Raw genomic sequence first — 20,195 nt, 5'->3', positions numbered from 1 at the left:
TACCTCTATGACACCATACTTTGGTGACTACGTACCTCTATGACATCACATCATACTTTGGTGACTACGTACGTTTATGACATCATACTTTGGTGACTACGTACGTTTATGACACCATACTTTGATGACTACGTACCTCTATGACACCATACTTTGGTTACTACGTACCTCTATGACATCACATCATACTTTGGAGACTACGTACGTTTATGACATCATACTTTGGTGACTACATACCTCTATGACATCATACTTTGGTGACTACGTACGTTTATGACATCATACTTTGGTGACTACATACCTCTATGACATCATACTTTGGTGACTAAGTACCTCTACGACACCATACTTTGGTGACTACGTACCTCTATGACACCATACTTAGGTGACTACGTACCTCTATAACACCATACTTTGGTGACTAAGTACCTCTATGACACCATACTTTGGTGACTATCTATGACATCATACTTTGGTGACTAAGTACCTCTACGTGACTACATACCTCTATGACATCATACTTTGGTGCGTACCTCTATAACACCATACTTTGGTGACTATGTACGTCTATGACATCATACTTTGGTGACTACGTAGCTCTATGACATCATACTTTGGTGACTACGTACCTCTATAACACCATTCTTTGGTGACTATGTACGTCTATGACATCATACTTTGGTGACTACGTAGCTCTATGACATCATACTTTGGTGACTACGTACCTCTATAACATCATACTTTGGTGACTACGTACCTCTATAACACCATACTTTGGTGATTAAGTACCATGACTACATACCTCTATAACACCATACTTTGGTGACTACATACCTCTACGACACCATACTTTGGTGACTATGTACGTCTATGACACCATACTTTGGTGACTACATACCTCTATAACACCATACTTTGGTGACTAGGTACGTCTATGATATCATACTTTGGTGACTACGTACGTCTATGATATCATACTTTGGTGACTACGTACGTCTATGATATCATACTTTGGTGACTACGTACCTCTACGACACCATATTTTGGTGACTAAGGACCTCTATGACACCATACTTTGGTGACTACATACCTCTATGACACCATACTTTGGTTACTACGTACGTCTATGACATCATACTTTGGTGACTACATACCTCTATGACACCACATCATACTTTGGTGACTACGTACGTTTATGAGATCATACTTTGGTGACTACGTACGTTTATGAGATCATACTTTGGTGACTACGTACGTTTATGACACCATACTTTGATGACTACGTACCTCTATGACATCATACTTTGATGACTACGTACGTCTATGACATCATACTTTGGTGACTACGTAGCTCTATGACATCATACTTTGGTGACTACGTACGGCTATGACACCATTACCTCTATGACACCATTCTTTGATGACTACATACCTCTATGACATCATACTTTGATGACAACGTACCTCTATGACACCATACTTTGATGACTACATACGTCGATATCACAAAACTCAGGTGACTTCCTACATACCTCTGTAACACCATACTTTGGTGACTACATACCTCTACGACACCATACTTTGGTGACTATGTACCTCTATGACATCATACTTTGGTGACTACGTACCTCTATGACATCAGACTTTGGTGACTACGTACCTCTATAACATCATACTTTGGTGACTACGTACCTCTATGACATCATATTTTAGTGACTACGTACCTCTGTAACACCATACTTTGGTGACTAAGTACCTCTATGACACCATACTTTGGTGACTACGTACCTCTATAACACCATACTTTGGTGATTAAGTACCTCTATATCACCATACTTTGGTGACTACGTACCTCTATTACACCATACTTTGGTGACTACGTACCTCTATATCACCATACTTTGGTGACTTCTTACCTCTATGACACCATTCTTTGATGACTACATACCTCTATGACATCATACTTTGATGACAACGTACCTCTATGACACCATACTTTGATGACTACGTACCTCTATGACACCATTCTTTGATGTCTACATACCTCTATGACATCATACTTTGATGACAACGTACCTCTATGACACCATACTTTGATGACTCCATACGTCTATATCACCATACTTTGATGACTACATACGTCTATATCACAAACCTCAGGTGACTACGTACCTCTATGACATCACATCATACTTTGGTGACTACGTACCTCTACGACACCATACTTTGGTGACTACGTACGTCTATGACATCATAACTACGTACCTCTATGACACCATACTTTAATGACTACGTACGTCTATGACATCATACTTTGGTGACTTCATACCTCTACGACACCATACTTTGGTGACTACGTAACCCTGTAACACCATACTTTGGTGACTACGTACGTCTATGACACCATACTTTGATGACTCCATACGTCTATATCACCATACTTTGATGACTACATACGTCTATATCACAAAACTCAGGGGACTACGTACCTCTATGACATCATACTTTGGTGACTACGTACCTCTATGACATCATACTTTGGTGACTATGTACGTCTATGACATCATACTTTGGTGACTACATACCTCTACGACACCATACTTTGGTGACTACGTACCCCTGTAACCCCATACTTTGGTGACTAAATACCTCTATGACACCATAATTTGGCGTATGGACACTGATCATGGCACTGCTGTCAAGGTGGAAGGTGATCTTATAACTTTGGTGACTACGTACGTCTATGACACCATACTTTGGTGACTACGTACCTCTATGACACCATACTTTGGCGTATGGACACTGATCATGGCACTGCTGTCAAGGTGGAAGGTGATCTTATAGTTAGGGTTGTCTGTCACTCCCAGCTCCTTCATCTTCACATTTATCCATTTCATTCCTGTGGCAGCTGTGAACCATAGTTTAGACAAGTAAAACAGCTGTCAGGCTTGGTATAGACAAATGTAATACAACAGTCAACAATAGCATGAATAAATAGCACCCTAGGGTGAGACAAGGAAATCTAACACCAGTAAAAGTGCAGATACACCTGTCCAGGGTAAGAGAAAGGGGAATCTTTCCTCGAGAATTGAGATTTCTCATCTTACCTCAAGGGGGTGATAAATTTTTTTCCCCTCTTACCCTCTTCACCCATCGTGTATCATATACAAAATATAATGTTAAAGGCTAAATTGCATTGTTGATGTGACTTCATTTAATTGTTATAACTGGGGAATCCCCCATCTCAACCCTAGGGTGAGACAAACATGTATCAGATATCAGCCTTACATATTGTGTGTAAAAATGCATGCAGCACATTCGGGATCAAATTTAGCCAGAGTCTTGCAATTATGTATGTGCACAACAAATTTGTTTGAAATTTGACCATTTTTAGGGCAGTTATTGAATTAAAACTAATTAAACAATCAGAATGATATAACCTCATTAATTATGTGTAAATTTGCAAATCTTACGTTGGCAATCCTACATAGGCTAAGTCTTGCCATTATATATGTGCATACCAAACTTGGTAGAAATTGGACCATTTCAAGGGAAGGTAATGAATGGAAACTAAAAAGTGACAGACAGACAGATGGATATCCTCAAATTAACACCCCCTGTTTTCTCCAAAAGGCATTGGATATAAAGATCAAAGATTACGTACACCAAATAACAATGTCATAATCCTCATAGGCGGACTGTAGAAACTCGTGTAGAAAAGGTCTCATCAACTCATTGGCCGTCTCTGCTACTGATCTGTGATCTAAAAACAGTGGAAATTCATGTTAAATCAATGTAACTTTTCAAGAGAAGACGATTGATCAGAACAGGTGACATGCCTCATCAGGTTTGAGGTGGAAATACCGGGTCAGGCCAGATCAAATGTTATATGCACTTTTCATGGGAAAAGTTAATTCCCAAAATTAATTCAATACAAAAATGATGCACATTATTTGAAAATAGATAATGATAACTGCACCTTGACCGATCAATACTTACCAAACAGTGTGTAGTCAATGTCTAGTACCAACAGCTTCTTGCCTTCTCGGGGAGGATTAAACACTTCTATCTTGTAATCTCGAACCCTTTTCTCAATTTTCGACAAATATTCTTCTCTGTAAATAAAATCAATTATATTCAGATAAAACCCTGATATTTAATGCGGCACTGTGCATCACAGCATAGAAATTACAGAAACTTAAGGCACATGTCATCAGTAACAACTGAAACAAGAGGCACCTGGGACCTGTATGGCTTGCCAATACAGTGTGTATTGCCTATAATGAAAACTTCAACAAGTGATAGACTGGGCATGTACTGTATGAATCAACTGCTGATTACACTCTGTTCAAAATCTTACTTTTCTGAAAGACAAACATGACATCTCCTTTGAAAACAAATTGAATTATTTAATTCAGTATTTTAAAATCAAAATCAACAGCAGCGATTAAAAATGATGTTCATCATGATTATATAAACGTATGTATACACAAAACTAGTATTCTGGCACAGTACCTATTTTCTATAGCAATTTCATCCTCTTCTATGTCAAAGTCATTGATGACTTCAGGTAAATCTGTGGGTGGCTCTTTGACTTTATCCTGGAACCAATGGAAACATCAAAAGTACAACATTTTTTATCTTTAATCACTGTTGAGATTTGTCATAATCACTGAAGTAAAGTAGAAGGATGCAACTACTTGTATATACGTATATGAACTTCTCCAACCTGGATCTCCTTAACTTTCAAGTCCTTCTAGCTCTTACAAATACTCCCCATACCATAATACGTCCTACCAAAAATTATAACTGTTGTATAAAATCTTCTAAATTTATCTTAAGACCTAAATTTGTGATGTTGGCCATGGAATGTCTTAATAAAGGTATTGAAAATGGCCTTGTTCCTGGTTGTAGTGGTTGATATGTCTTTGAAGTTTCATTAAAATATCTCCTTTAATACACAAATCTCAATTTTTTTACATTGATGTCAATAAATTACCTGTAACTGTCCTTGACATTAGTGTGATGTTCTAAAAAAAAGACTAGAAATCGTTTGTAAAACATATAGATGCACCTGTTCCCACTTTGATTAAAAGTAGATTGGTGCAGTGCTCCTTCAGATATATCCACATGAATTCTGATGACTGTTGGGATTTCTAGTACATGTTTGATAAATTCTAGTAATACGGAGCTGAAGAGAAAGTCTAACCAAGTCTTGCGGTGTTCAAACTTGACAGTAGACCCATAGACAATCACTATGAAAAACACTGTAGGTCTACCGGAATCATTTACTTCATAGACCAAGATGTCTATGAATTTGTTTCCTATATATGGTGTGTATGATTCAATGATAAGTCTAGCAGTGAAGAGGAAAGCTCTTTTATTAAGTTTTCTTCATTATTATAGATATTTTCTTAATCACATATTATCAAGCACTAAATATGCAAGTAAAATTTTCTTGGACAAGATCTGGTCTATAAAAAATTCAGTAGGTCTACAGGGTTAGACGCAAATTCTTTTTGCTTGGTAGTCAACAGGACTAGTTGAATAGATTATTTACTAGTCCTTTGTCAAACTAACTAGGCCAAGATTTTTTGATAATGAAACATTGCGATCATAACTTAAGCATGAAACATTAAAAGTAATCGACTGCAGGGGACTTAAAATAACTACTGCCATGAAAATATGGTGCAGTTTAGGAAAATTTTGACAATTATCATGCAACATATCGTATTTGAAGCAGTTAACTAAATTTTAAAAAGGAATATTCCTAGTTTATAATCATATTTTCACAAGTCCTTCAAAGGACCAGTTAGGTAAATTCTAAATTCTAAGATTGACAAGATGTAGCTTATTTTTTGTTGTACAGATAAACAGATGGAAAAGGAGAATAATATAAATATATCCCATCAACAATGAGACAGATGAAAAACGGACAAATAACAATGCAATGTCATTTGATAAATGTTTCTCTCCTTTCCGTATGTGTAAGATAGAGCTGTCCAGGGTAAGAAAAGGGTGTAGGAAATTATTTCCTTACACCCCATTACATGTGTGACGTCTCACAATGGCTCAACAATGATGCGACGTCACATGTTTGGAAAAACTCTGATGTCACAATGTGGAAAAGGCGACGTGATGAAATTTTTATGATTTCTGAGCTTATTCTGGTAGTAGGAATGAGAGAAAAATACTCTTTCAAAGCATTGGGTTTTACCAGATTTGAAAACCCCACGGTTGGAATTTCCCTATCCTACATCCTTGGGCCCCTTGGGATTTTCAAATTTCAAATTTTAAAACCTCTTGGGTGGAATTTCCCTATCCTTCACCCCGGGAAATGAAAGGGTCTAATTTCTCTCCTTTCTGTCCAAACGCATTTATATGGTTTCTGAGCTTATTCTGGTACAAGTAGTTGGAATGAGAGAAAAGTACTCTTTCATGCCCAGATTGGTAAAACCCCAGGCTTTGCCTTTGAAAATCCTGAGGGTGGAATTTCCCTATCTACATCCCTGGTCATGAAAGGGTCTTATTTCTCTCATTTCCCTGTGTGTAAGATAGAGCTGTCCACAGTTAGAAAGGGGTGTAGGAAATTTCTATCTTACACCCCATTTCATGGACATGACGTCACAATGGCTCAACAATGATGTGATGTCATGAATTTGGAACCTTTAACGATATATTTTCCTTATCTGTTAGAAAGATGTTATTAATTTTTCTGTGCAAACCCTGTTTGAAAATATGGTGTATGCTTAATCTGGCTGATAAGAATCGTTTTCGTCTATAAAGCTCACAAGAAAAATTGATATTCTCGAAATGGTAGCTATTCCAAGCGCATTTTCATGGTTTCTGAGCTTATTCTAGTATTTGGAATGAGAGAAAAAAAAAATCCATTCTCAGGATTTTCAAATTTTGCAAAACCCTCGACAAAGCCTCCGGTTTTACCAAATTTGAAAACCCCTCGGGTGGAATTTCCCTATCCTACACTCCTGGGCATGAAAGAGTCTTATAAACCTCTCCACCAAGACAGGCACAAAGGAAGTGTTTTACCACTGAACACTTAGACCCATCTGACTTACCAGTTCCTCTTCTCTTGATCCCATCATCATAATTTTTGTATTAGGTTTCAGTTTCAACTCAGATATAACTACATCGTCTGCAGGAACCCCTCCTGTACGAGATATTAAATCAATAACAGTTTATTAAAAAAAATTACATGAGTAAAAATAATATATGCTTGTCACATGCCATGTGTGTAGCATCAATATAGACTCATTCACATCGTAAAACAAAGCTTCAGGGTCATATATAGTACTAAACATGTTATGTACACCCACTAAGAAATACAAACTTTGCTATGAGAAAGTTGGATCAAGTAATATTTTTCGACATCTTGAGCTTTTTACCCTAGTTTTAGGCATTTTGGTAGACTGATGAGAAGTTGAGATATATAAGAATTAAATCAAATGCTTACCTTTCCCCCTGTGTTTTTTCACCAATTTTGTTGGCTATCTAATCAAGAATCTATATAGGTTAGTATTTTTACAGGTACGAAAATAAAAGACATCAGCATGACATGATGTTTACCGTCATGTCATGTATAACAGGAGTAGAAAAATTCACAGCCAGACTGGGGTTCAAACCCGGGACACTCAGAACTCAGACGGACGATCTAACCAACTGCGCTACCTGGTTGCCAGCAATTGACTTTGTCCAGTTTCACTACATTCCTTTAACAAAGTCTTTGACCTGGCAGACACAGGAGACCCTATAGGCTATATGACATTCCGTGGGTGTTTTTCCAGGGGCTCAAATGTAACAAGAGTGGAAAAATGCTAGGCCAGACTAAGGTTCGAACCTTGGACCCTCCAAACTCTAGACGGATGCTCTAAGCAATTGAGCTGCCTGGTTGCCGCCAATTGACCCAGTCCAGTTCCGCTACACATAAAATAATGCTCTGAAAGTGGTGTACATGTTTGTATTGTATTTATTTGTAACAGTAGAAAGACAAATGCACAGCCAGATGGGAATTCGAACCTGGAACCCTTTGAACTGTGGTTACTCCAGATGACAGTGAGATTTCGTCCGTGATTAGTACCCAAATTGGTACACCATATCACAGGATATGAAAGTGGTCTTTATTTCTACTAGTTGATGTGCCGATTGCAACAAAATATATTTCTTTTATAAATACCATACTGAACTACAATTGTATACACTTTTATATTTTCCGGGTTATAAGGACCAGAAATCAACATTTAAACATGCTTATATTTAACCCCTTCAAAATCCTCCAAAATTTCGTCAACATATGTTGTTTTTACTGATATGCTTACTTTGAAGTCACTGTGTACTTTTAAAATGTTCATGAAAACGAAACTATTTGGTAGAAATGCTGATAAATATCTCTTTTGTTATACTGTAAAAGGAAAATGCTCAAATCTAATTTTAAAGTACTATTTGAAGCATTTTCTGACGGTGTACCGATTTGGGTAGTGTACCAATTGTGGAAGCGTGACGTTACATGTAGTAGGCCTATTTCAGACATTTGTAACTAACCCCTGTGGATCGACCCAGTGGAGTTGGGTATAATTAGCAAATTGCTAGTTTTTGGTCAGTTTTCTGATTTTTAAGATATCGTCAATTTACAAGTTAAGAGCTTCACATTTGATTCTGTAGCGACAGAACAATTCAAATTCATTAATAAGGCTGTACTGTCGCTAAATGAAATCATTGTAATTGCAATATTAGGGCCCGGTTAGCAACACAAGAGAAAAACGTCTGGAAATAATTTTCGACTGTTCACCTTTATATTTGAGACCCAACAGTTTCTGTCGTTCAGGCCGTACTCCTGTTTCTTTGTATATAGTATCTTTCATATTTGCCACCGTTGATGAGTCTGTTAGTGCAATGTTGTAGACGTTTCCGCTCCATTTTATAATCACAGTTTGGTCCTTCTGCCCTTCTCCCGCCATCTTTAAACAAAAAGTGGATGATGCAAAGCTAGCATCATATTTGAAGTTGATATTAGAGAAAACTATGCTACGATTCTTAGTATTTTACATTTAGTTTTAAAGTAAAAATTTGTTTCATTTTGAAAAATACAAAAATAATGAATAAAATCCAAGTATGTTAATGGGAGTTTATAGTTCGAAACTGAGGTAAAGATTTTAATATGTTTGTTCACGTGACTTCCGCCAATGTGAGATACAGAAGGTGTCAACTAATAAAACGAGATGTCATAACAAAAGAGAGCCCATTCATCTTGGTACCAAGGTAATGCATATTCGCAATTCAAACTCTAGTGGATAATTGTTTCATGGTCTATCTGGGAAGTTCCGTTACTGTCTTATATTGATCTTGGCAGAGCCTGACAAGAGGGATGATGCTGATGGAGTCCAGTTTCAGCACCGGGTCTTTATACTTTCGGTGATCACAATACACAATCTGTGCTGACCGGTATGCTTTACAGTTTTAACAGTTTGCTTTCTGTATGCATCCCTGGTTACACTTAAATATGAATTAAAGGTAGCTAGAGGTGTGAAAAGAGATGTTCATGGTTTACAAGGTTACTTATAACCGAAACTGACATTACAAATAACGGGTTCAATGTAATGTCCGTATCTCGGGCTACATTAGCGTATCCCGGTTGAAACGGTACGTGTGGCGCAGAAGTTTTCGACGCTAAACGAACGCACCTGGACCGTTCTATAAGCAGAGTTAAAAATGCACAGTTTCGGAGAATAAAAAACAGTGTTTCAAGAATATTATGACCTTCTTTCATCCGTCCACTGAATAATTACATACCGTACCTTAAAAACTACATGTGACTTGACATTGTTTTAGAAAGAAATAATGCAAACTGGCAACAGTCAGCATTTTAATTTCGACCAGGTACGTCTATGTTGTGCCAAATTTTCCTGAGGTCAGCCTCGGTCCAGATCTGTGCCTGTCGTTTTCTTTACAAGTTCAACCGTTTCAACCGGATACGCGAATGTACCCCTGTAGTGTTTTTCCTATCTGGTCAGTTCAAAACAGATACAAACCTTTTTTTACTGGGATGTTTTTTTTTTTATATTTGATAATTGAAATAATTTAAATTAATAGCTACTAAAAACAACTGACAGTTGGTTTGCTGCATGAACTACTGATGCCAAATAAACCTAAAACATGTTATCCTTTCATTTAAATTAAATTTGGCAAACGTTGATAACATGTTTTGTAGACTACCTTAAGCCATAAGGTAGACAAAACCCAGTGAAATTTGTCCTATGCCAGCAGTTGTTGGCACACAGTTCTGTATTGACAATATGACACTCATTGGTCAGTACGTACAGGTCAATTTTCTAGTCTATTGAACCAGAGAGAAGTCACTAAGGATCAGATATGCTTGGATGATTTCAACACCTTACTTCAAAAGTGAGATGACCATGAAAGTACAGTTTATTCCTGTAAAGAATTTAAAAACAATCACTGATTGTGTAACAGTGACTTCATAAACTTATTCATCATTTAACGGTTTGTATGTTCTGTTCATCACTGACCTTAGTCTTTGTCTTCCTGATATAAAATTGCTCACCTATTTCATTGAAATCTGATCATGATCATAGTTTGGAAACTTATCTGGAAACAAAATTTTAAGTGACTGGTAATGACTACCATGTTGGAAGATGATCATATGTCTGAGACATAAACAAAGATTTATTGTTTGTAAGTAAAAATGTTTACAGTTAATTATCTTAAACATATAAGGAACTTAGGTTTTAATATTTAATCATACATACCTTGGTAATTTATAGTAACAAAAAAAACTAAAAGCAAAATTCATTTTTTCAATGTCAGAACCATAAAGCTAAGAATCACTGAACTTCATGCATGTATTTATTTTATGTCCTTTTGACAGCTTTTGTAAAATATGATCTGCTCAATTAGTTGCATAAACATCCTGCACGATTAGCTGGTGAAAGAGTTTTACCAAGCACTAGGCTTCTGCCACTACTTGTAAAATATTTTCCAAATTGATGTAAAAAATGTTCTATAATCACAGGTAACATGCCCTTTGAGTTCCCAATTTAACAAGTTAAACTTTGTATATATGTGTTCAATAGGATTGGAGGGTAGTAGATGGGGACCTCTGGTTTTAGTGAATTTGTATTGTCTTTTGATACTGATTAACAGTTGTTTTGTTTGACCTCTAGGTGTACCAGTTTTCATTAATACAATCATGGCAACAATAGAGAAACTAATCAAGGCCTTTGAGGCCTTGAAAGTGTTCCAGCCTGGCGGTGTTACTTCAGATGATTCTAAGTAAGTAACTTTATTTCTGATGGTGTCATTTTTGTCAGAGATACAGAAAAGTCTATTACATATGTACTTATAATTACTAAGGTATACATTGTTTGATTTGGACAGTGCACTAACAGTATGAATGTGTTTTCCATTCTTTTGTTTGAAATTAATAATAAAAAAACCCAGAAGGAATATTAACTGCCAAGATTAAATAAACATGTGGATAGTTTTCCAGACATTCCCAAATTCTGAAACTGTTTCGTTTGTCATATAAATGATCTGTCTCACCTTTTACGTTATCTAATCTGACAGATTATGTTACTTCAAATGTTTTGTAGAAAAAAAGAGCAATCTGTCAGCAAGAAGGATAAGATGGTAAACTGTAACGTAGTGGCTGATTGTATTTGTGCACCTAACATGAGGTAAGTCCGTGGTTTATCATCAAAGTGCTTCTGTACCATTTCATTTAAATATTTTTTTTTTTTTTTATAAATGGTTGTATTGATAATTAATGGTTAAGGAGGCTCCATTCTTTCACAATTATTCTGCAGAATCTGTTGAAACTTTGCATAAAGGTTGATAACACTTATGCAATAATGTGCAGGCCAAAAACTAAGCATTCAAATAAAGTCATTTGGTCTCATTTCAGTGTTGTATTGTTAATGGAAGCTTTAATTTATATCTGCATTACATATGATCATTGCATGAATATTGCCATGCTTATGTACTAGTGTTTATCATATGTTAGCTATAATTTACACTACAGAATTGAAATGCCTGGTAAACAATACAGAAATGATGACACGAAAATATGACTAGAAAAAATGTGTTACCAAGGGTAAGAATAAAAATGCCCTTTGCCATACTTTTCAGAGCCATTATTGATTTCCCCAAGTTCCTTGGGATCGCCATGGAAACATTCCTAAATCTGTGTGATGATACTGAGTCTGACGTGAGAATGGTTGCTGATGAATGTATAAACAGATCCATTAAGGTATTTACAACCAGTTGTTTAGTAGTGATGCTGTAATGATCGATTAAAATAAAAAATCAATTGAATAGGCCTACAGATTACAAGTAATAATTGATAGTCTGGGGTAATCCAAAGTATGTTTCAGCTATTGAAAACGCAAATTATTTGATAAGAGTTGAGATATCATCCACGATTTGAGGAAGTACAAAGTTAAATCCGAATATAAAACTTTAATTACCTTTCACTTTATAATTGTAATGCTGTTCTGAGTTAAACTTACATGTATTGCTCTAATGCTGTTCTATTTAAAAAAAGATTAACAATACAGGACATTTATAATGTTGTTCTGTTTAAAAGATTAGCACTACACTTATATTGCTGTAATCCTACTCTGTGTTAAAAGTTTGACACTATGCTTTCATTATATTTCTGTGTCAAAGATTGACACTACACAGATTTTGCTGTAATATTGTTCTGTATTGAAGGTACTTCTGGAGACCAACTTGGGTCGACTTCAGGTTGAGCTGTATAAGGAGATAAAGAAGAACGGTACATCTCGGACAATCCGTGCTGCTCTCTGGAGGTTTGCCGAGATGGCTCCCCTGATTAGACCACAGAAGTGCAGGTAGTTCCTACTGACATTTGTCCAATACTGAACCAGTACAAAAGTGGCTATGTATTAAAAATCTAAGTTTGGAGGAAAAAGTAATCATTGAACAATAGAGTAGTTAAAGCTTCAATGCTACATTTCGATGCTCTCCTGTGAAAATTTCGAGGTAACATGGTTGTTTAAAAAAATATTAATGTTGATTTACAGACCATATATGGTGAACATGCTTCCCTGTCTGGCGAGGATATGTAAGAGGGAGGAAGAGGCTGTACAGGAAACCCTCCTAACCTCCATGGTCAAAATTAGTCCTGCTCTCATGGTTTTTGCTAATGAATCAGAGATCAAGGTTGGTAACTTAATTACAGTAAAAACTTTGAAAAATTAGAAATAAAAAAAAAATTACTTAATTAGTTTGAATGGTGTCTTTATCTTTACATTCAATTGATTTAAGTGGAATGAGATTACTGTTTTGCTAGTGGTAAAGAGCTGAATTAATTGTTTAATTTATTGCATCAATAGTTTTTATGTGAGCGCAAAATATGTGTAAGTTGTTGCATCATTTGTAACAACTGTTATTGTTCTTGTTGTTGAAACAGAAATGGAGCTACCTCAGATGGTTGAATAGTGATATTTTCAAAACCAAATATATTGTATGTGTTTTTAATTTTTGCAGGCATTACTGAAGTCTTTTCTACCTAACTTGAAGTCTCCTTCAGCTTCCTGTCGTCGGACAGCTGCCACCAGCCTGGTGTTGACTTGTCAGTACTCCAGGAGTCCCATGTCCTTTTACAACTATTTACTCAACATCTTACTGGGTTAGTGTTTACAACTACCTACTCCTTGTTATACTGAGACAGTGTTTCAGGGGTTAGCCCTTCACAAGTCATACAACTCTCTCTAGAAACATAAATTATAATGGAAATAGAAAACTCTAGAATTAAACAGTTGATATTAAATAACTCAATAGACTGTAAGAGATTGTGAGAGTTGATAGAAACACACTAGGGTTATGTTGTCTTAAGAAAGTTTAGTAGTAATGGGAGATGGACTTAAATTATTGCTTAATGTAAATTAAGTCATAGAGATGGGTGTATAGCACCACACTCATGTGATATACATAAATCTATTATTGTCCATGTGAACTTCTTGACCATCTGTTATTGAATGATTTTAATTAACCTTTGAAATATCCATTCCAGGATCCTGCAAAGTGTTAATTTGTCAGTTTCTTCTTTCGCACGTAGCTTAAAGCTATGAACATTCTTGAAAATAAATCAATGTTTCAGGTGATGATAATTTATTTTGTAGCAATCCAACCATCAAATGTAGCTATGGTTCTATATAATCATATAATCTATCCCATTTATTATAATATTATTTTTGATTATCAGCCCAGATACATAGACTGTGTTAACACCCTTATTTCCAGACATGGTCCTACCAGTAGATGGGGATCAAGACCTACACACCCTAATGGGCGTGGTTCTGTGTATGCGGTCCCTTGTCCCCCACCTTGGGGAGTCTAGTCTCATAGAGCAGGGACTAAAGGGCAGTTTTGGTGTGATGACCAAGGAAAAGGCCGAATCTGTCAGCAAAGAACAGCTCATAAAGGTAATATTCTACCAAATGTAGGTCATATTTTAGTAATTTTTTTACTCGCATGCAAAGAATTACTGGTTGTTTATTAATAATTGTGATCATGCAAAGAATTACTGGTTGTTTATAAATAATTTTACTCATGCAAAGAATTACTGGTTGTTTATTAATTATTTTACTCATGCAAAGAATTACTGGTTGATTATTAATAATTTTACTCATGTAAAAAAATACTGGTTGTTTATTAATAATTTTATTCCTGTAAAGAAATACTGGTTGTTTATTAATAATTTTTCTCATGTAAAGAAATACTGGTTGTTATTCAGGATATATTTCTGACTTCAAAAATAGATATTTTATGAATAAGATTGATATGTATTACAAGCAACTGTAGAGCATATCTCTTACGGCCAAAATATTTGGATGGGATTCTTTCGTAAAGATTTTACTAAGTAAAGTTAAGTACCTGGTATATTATGTGTGAATACTTATACATGTGTATGCCTTGTTACGACAGGTGATCCAGACGCTGTTGCACCTGATGACCCACAGAGACCACAATGTGGTGACTGCTGCCCTGGAGGCCTTCCAACAGCTGTTGCGTAACCCCACCCCCTTATTGGTGTCTATCCTGACCGTGCCAGGTACCATCACCCGGACCCTTGTGTACCTCGCTGACCAAGCCTCCTCCCCCTCCAATGACTGTAAGTATCCCATTAATATATTAACCTTCCTTATATGCTATGGTAATTCCTGTCTGCCTCCCCCCATACAACTGAAAGTAATCCATTAACATATCTGCCTGCATTTTATACACTCCCTGTCGCTGGGTCGACCAAATCTCTTTTCCTTCCAGTGACTGTACATGCCTCTGTAACATATCTGGCTACCTTACATACAGCCGATGCCTACTTGGCTGACCACGCCTCCTCTTCCTTCAATGACTTCAAGTATTCTAGTATCATATCTATCGACCTTACATATATCGACCAGGCCTTCTCTCCTATGACCGTAAGTATCCCAGTAACCAACCTTCCTCACATATAGTCCCTGTTTATTGGACTGACAAAGCCTCCTCCCTTTCCAATGATTCTAAATATCTAAGTGAAAGACTTGCCTACTTTATGTATGGTCCCTGTTGACTTTGATGACAAAGCCTCCTCCGGATCCCCCTTACAATGACTGTAATATCTCAGTAACATATACTGATTGCTCAGTCCTCACATTACAGTCAACACTCTTGTGGTCTGTTAACACAGATGGTCTTTTAATGCAGGTGGTCGCATGAGCAGTTATTACTGTATATTTTAAACAAACTTTAACTTTTGAATGTTTGTGTACGTTTGGCCTTCCTCTGGTTTTCTGAAGGTCAGTCTTTAGACTTGGTTCAATCTTCTGAATTTCGTTTGTCCTTCAGCTCTACAGGAAGTTCCATCCTTCAGCAAACTAGCAGAGGAGTCCCCAGGCCTTGAGGACGACACTGACATCCCTGATGCTATAACAGACCATGTAGGTGAAGCTTCATCTGATGGGTCTGCGTTTGAATACAACTCGTTTGTGGCACGTGAAGAGTCAGGAGCTGGGGGAGGGTCAGAGGAATTAAGTCCGGTGGACACACAGGTCATCGTCACGACAACAGATTCTGAATACTCAGGAATTGAAATTGGTGACCTCAATGAGGATAAGTCCGAAAAGTCCAACATGACACAGGTTTGCAGTAGTAGTCAAGAGACCCTGCTCAGTATACAAAGCATCAGTCCAACCCGCAAACCTTCACTGCAGAAGGGTGTCAGCCAGGACCTCAATGGCAACCCTGAGATAGAAGATGTATCTGAGGGTGATCGCGGTCTGCTGCCTTCCCCAGGTGAGGACATAGCTGCCAGGATTGGCTCCATCATAGACAAACAGCCTGCCATCATCTACTGTATACGTTTTATAGCTTCCCGCTTCCTTTTGTCTGGCTGTAGGCGAGTCTTGAAGCCTGATAAGACTGTACGAGTAAGTGTGAAGTCCCTGGCCCTCACCTGTGTCAGCTCCGCCATGGCCATATACCCTCAGGTGTTCCTGCTAAACCTGTTCACAGAGGTCTCACAAGGTAGGTAACTCACTCAGGTCACTTGGGTATGTGCCATATCACCATAATTTTTTTTCTCAATGACTTCAATGGTTTCAAAATGAAGACATTATTCCATTTTTTCATCACCAATAGTAAAAGATTATTTCTATGTCCTTTAAAGTGGGCAAGTAAAAAATTGCAATGATTATCAATACATCATTGAAGTAGGTTGATATGTGTAAATGATTCACTCCAGCTCTATTCCGAATTTTTACTAAACTGAGTCATTGTAAGTGCACATTGACCAACCTTATGCGACATAGAAGGAAACATACATATGTATAATGTATCTCCCTTTGGTGTCATTGTGATACACCCATATTTTGGGAAATTTATCTTAAATGGGCTCTTTAATTTTGTAAAATATATAGCTATCAGTGTATTCAAATTGTTATAAGACCTGTTTGAATGCAGATCTGGACCAGGAGATTCAGGATGTGTTGCTGTATGCTCATCACCCAGATCCACAGCTCAAGGGTAATACCACACAGATAGCTGCCAATCTCATCACCTCTGCACTCAAGGAGAGCAGGGGTAACTTCACCAAGTGGCTCTCCGACTCGGGCAGCAAAGGTAGTGTAAGGCTTCCATGTTGTTTATTTTATGATGTGATTACTATGTTATTAAATGACAACACAGACTTATAGATAATTAGCTCACCTAGCTCGAAGGGCCAAGTGAGCTTATGCCATGGTGCGGTGTCCATCGTCCGTCCAGTGTGCGTTTGCCCATTTTTAAGGTCACAGGGGTCAAATATGTTAAAATCTTTCAACAACTTCTTCTGGATAACCAGAAAGCCCGGGTGATGATATTTGGCCAGGGACATGCTGGGATGAAGGGCTACCAAGTTTGTTCAATTGAATGACCTTGACCTATATTCAATGTCACAGAGGTCAAATATGTTTAAAACTTTAAAACAACATCTTCTGAATAACCAGAAGGCCAATGATGTTGATATTTGGCAAGTGGTATGCTAGGAGATGTAAAGGGCTACCAAGTTTGTAAACATTCATGGCCTTGACCTTTATTCAAGGTCACAGGGATCAAATATGTTCAAAATCTATAAACCGCTTCTGAATAACCATAAGGCACAGGATAATGATCTTTGGCCAGTAACATGCTTGGGTGAAGGGCTACTATGTTTGTTCAAATGAATGACCTTGATTTTTTTCAAGGTCACAGGGGTCAAATATGTGAAACCTTGAAACGACCTCTTCTGAATAATCAAAAGGCACAGGAGGATGATATAATGATTGGAAAAAGGGCTACCAACTTTGTTAAAATGAATAACCTTGACTTATATTCAATGTCACAGGGGTCAAATTTGTTTTAAATCTTCAGGTGACTTCTTCTGAATAACTATGAGGCCCAGGATGTTACTTGGCCAGTAGCATGCTTTGATGAAGGGCTATTAAGGTTCTCATTTGAATGACCTTGACCCACTTTCAAGGTCACACTTGGTCAAATATGTATAAACCTTTAAATGAAATAAAGAAAAGGTCAAGGGTAGTGATATTTGGCGAGTTGCATCCTGAGATGAAGAGCTCTAAAGTTTGTTCATTGTAACGACCTTGTTCGACTTTCAAGGTCACAGGGGACATGTTTTAACATCCTTTTATAGGTTCTTTTGAATGATAGTCATAAGCACTGATATTTTGCCTATAGCTTTACTTTAGATCCCTTTGTAAGGTTACAAGTGTGAGAGTAACACCAGGTGAGTGATGCAGGCCCATTGGGCCTCTTGTACTATGACATCATGATGTATACAATAGATATAAAGCCAAGATAACAGAATTTGAAATGTGATTAAAGGATCATAAGCTTGTTTCCATTATGTGATTTATGAAATTGCCACAAATTTTTCACCAGGGCTTGCTAAAAATTCAAAACAAATCCACCTGACTTGTTTAAAAGGTCTCAAATGACATTGAAACTTGTATAAGATGCTATATGACAATGCAAGGAGAATGGTTCACAATGCATCTCACTAGTTTGGGTAAACTTACATATCTTCTGAATTTCTAAAGATAGTTTCATGGACTTTGTGAAAATAGGTCATATTTGATTGTTCTAAGATATCAAAATTGACTTTTACATTTAAATAATCAAGGCCACATTTGCGGGGGTCAAAATTAATATATCCATAATCAATAAATTAAGATTTGTGATTTAAAGTTCCTAATATTATCTTGCTGTTAATTTGCAGTTTTGTTTCTTTTTTTTTGAACTTCAAATTTTATCATGACATGTCACATTCTAGCATTTATCTTGTTATAACTGTGTAATATTTGTAAGTAATTTGTCTGTTGTTTATTGTTTTATAACTGATGCGTGTGATGTTAATGAGTAACTTGTCTGTTGCTACAGTGGCTGATCTTAGTATCCAGTCTCTAGTGGACATTATACTGGACATTATAGAGGAGAGCTCGTCAATGGCTATTAGACTGGCCATCGTCTCTTTACAAAGCTGTATAAGTCCGCTGTTACAGAGCATTCATAGTGAATTAGCCCTTCTAGTCCTACTCAAGCTGATGGAGGTCAAGGACAACCCCTACTGGCTGGTCAAGGTTAGTGTAAAGTTCGGGCATTCACACTTAATTAGCCCTTCTAGTCCTACTCAATCTGATTGAGGTCAAGGACAACCCCTACTGGCTGGTCAAGGTTTGTGTAAGGTCAGGGCATTAACACTTAATTGGAAAACTGATGGAGGTCAAGGACAGGGGTTAGCCCCTACTTGAAGGTCAGCACCAAACTCAAACTTGCCACATGATGTCTTCATAAGCTTTTTAAGAGGTCAGAGTAAAGTGATGACTGATCTTTAATATCATAGAGTTTTTGTTGGTGAATTTTGAATAATTGAAACTTTCTTAATTTGACATCAATAAAAAGACAAAGAATATCAATATTGTTTCAGATGTGTTGTCAATTGATTTTTTGACTTCATGATGAATATATTTTCCTTGACAGACGGAAATACTGGATCTGCTGAGTGGCATCAACTTTAAAATCCTGGTCCACCTGGAGTCCTGTTGTACCCCTGCCCAGAGGGGACAGCATCACTACCTAGGGGTTAGTTTATACTTAACGGTGAAGGATTCAAAATAATGTTACTATATGTTGTACAATGAAATCTGCCTATCTCTAGGCACAGTTTTTCTGCTCCCTTCTCCTTAAGTACAGAACTGACTTAAATGTAACGTTGTAAACTTACCAATCACATAAACGTGAGCATCTATGATGGTTTGTTATTTCAATTGACATTAAGAGAGTTGTGATCCTTTATTTTCAAAGTCTTGTCTAAACTTCCACTTCTAGAGTATAAGATGGATTTCAATTAACCATTGCAAACATGCTGTCTGTCATATGTCAAATGACATATGCAGGGTAATATGTAGCTACTTGATAACAGATATAGTTATATTCAGAAATGTATAAGACAAAACTTGATAGGTGATAATGCCATATAATGTTTTCAGTAACAGTGTTTCTTGGTTTTACAGAAGCTGAACCTCCAACACCGGGTGATACATGATGTGATTATACCACTGCTGGGGAGTGAGGATCACAGGGTGCGTCATTGTGCTGCACAGACTCTTGTCAGGTAAGCATTACAC

At 36.9% G+C, this 20,195-nt stretch overlaps 2 protein-coding genes across 2 annotated transcripts in view; one reads left to right on the top strand and one right to left on the bottom strand.

Moving 5' to 3' along the window:
• Positions 1 to 8,980, bottom strand: part of LOC110457166 (ubiquitin-like domain-containing CTD phosphatase 1) — a 13,064-nt gene extending 4,084 nt beyond the window's left edge. Inside the window, exons 1-6 of the mRNA XM_021508302.1 lie at positions 8,804 to 8,980; positions 7,077 to 7,168; positions 4,516 to 4,601; positions 4,000 to 4,115; positions 3,665 to 3,763; positions 2,772 to 2,908 (exon numbers count right to left, since the gene is read on the bottom strand). Coding sequence (XP_021363977.1) covers positions 2,772 to 2,908; positions 3,665 to 3,763; positions 4,000 to 4,115; positions 4,516 to 4,601; positions 7,077 to 7,168; positions 8,804 to 8,972 — 699 coding nt within the window. The 5' untranslated portion in view covers positions 8,973 to 8,980. The remainder of the gene's footprint in view (positions 1 to 2,771; positions 2,909 to 3,664; positions 3,764 to 3,999; positions 4,116 to 4,515; positions 4,602 to 7,076; positions 7,169 to 8,803) is intronic.
• A 212-nt stretch (positions 8,981 to 9,192) lies between these two features.
• The window catches only part of LOC110457176 (huntingtin-like), a 60,327-nt gene continuing 49,324 nt past the window's right edge, over positions 9,193 to 20,195 (top strand). The window contains exons 1-14 of the mRNA XM_021508323.1: positions 9,193 to 9,273; positions 11,196 to 11,304; positions 11,625 to 11,708; positions 12,160 to 12,280; positions 12,745 to 12,884; positions 13,077 to 13,215; positions 13,543 to 13,684; positions 14,299 to 14,480; positions 14,983 to 15,169; positions 15,883 to 16,560; positions 16,996 to 17,154; positions 18,949 to 19,148; positions 19,549 to 19,650; positions 20,082 to 20,182. Coding sequence (XP_021363998.1) covers positions 11,222 to 11,304; positions 11,625 to 11,708; positions 12,160 to 12,280; positions 12,745 to 12,884; positions 13,077 to 13,215; positions 13,543 to 13,684; positions 14,299 to 14,480; positions 14,983 to 15,169; positions 15,883 to 16,560; positions 16,996 to 17,154; positions 18,949 to 19,148; positions 19,549 to 19,650; positions 20,082 to 20,182 — 2,318 coding nt within the window. The 5' untranslated portion in view covers positions 9,193 to 9,273; positions 11,196 to 11,221. The remainder of the gene's footprint in view (positions 9,274 to 11,195; positions 11,305 to 11,624; positions 11,709 to 12,159; positions 12,281 to 12,744; positions 12,885 to 13,076; positions 13,216 to 13,542; positions 13,685 to 14,298; positions 14,481 to 14,982; positions 15,170 to 15,882; positions 16,561 to 16,995; positions 17,155 to 18,948; positions 19,149 to 19,548; positions 19,651 to 20,081; positions 20,183 to 20,195) is intronic.

The sequence above is a fragment of the Mizuhopecten yessoensis genome, unplaced genomic scaffold, assembly GCF_002113885.1.
Source record: "Mizuhopecten yessoensis strain PY_sf001 unplaced genomic scaffold, ASM211388v2 scaffold9033, whole genome shotgun sequence".
NCBI classification, from domain to species: Eukaryota; Metazoa; Mollusca; class Bivalvia; order Pectinida; family Pectinidae; genus Mizuhopecten; species Mizuhopecten yessoensis.
The sequence above is the reverse complement of the archived record's forward strand: the minus strand, read 5'-3'. Positions and strand labels throughout refer to the sequence as shown.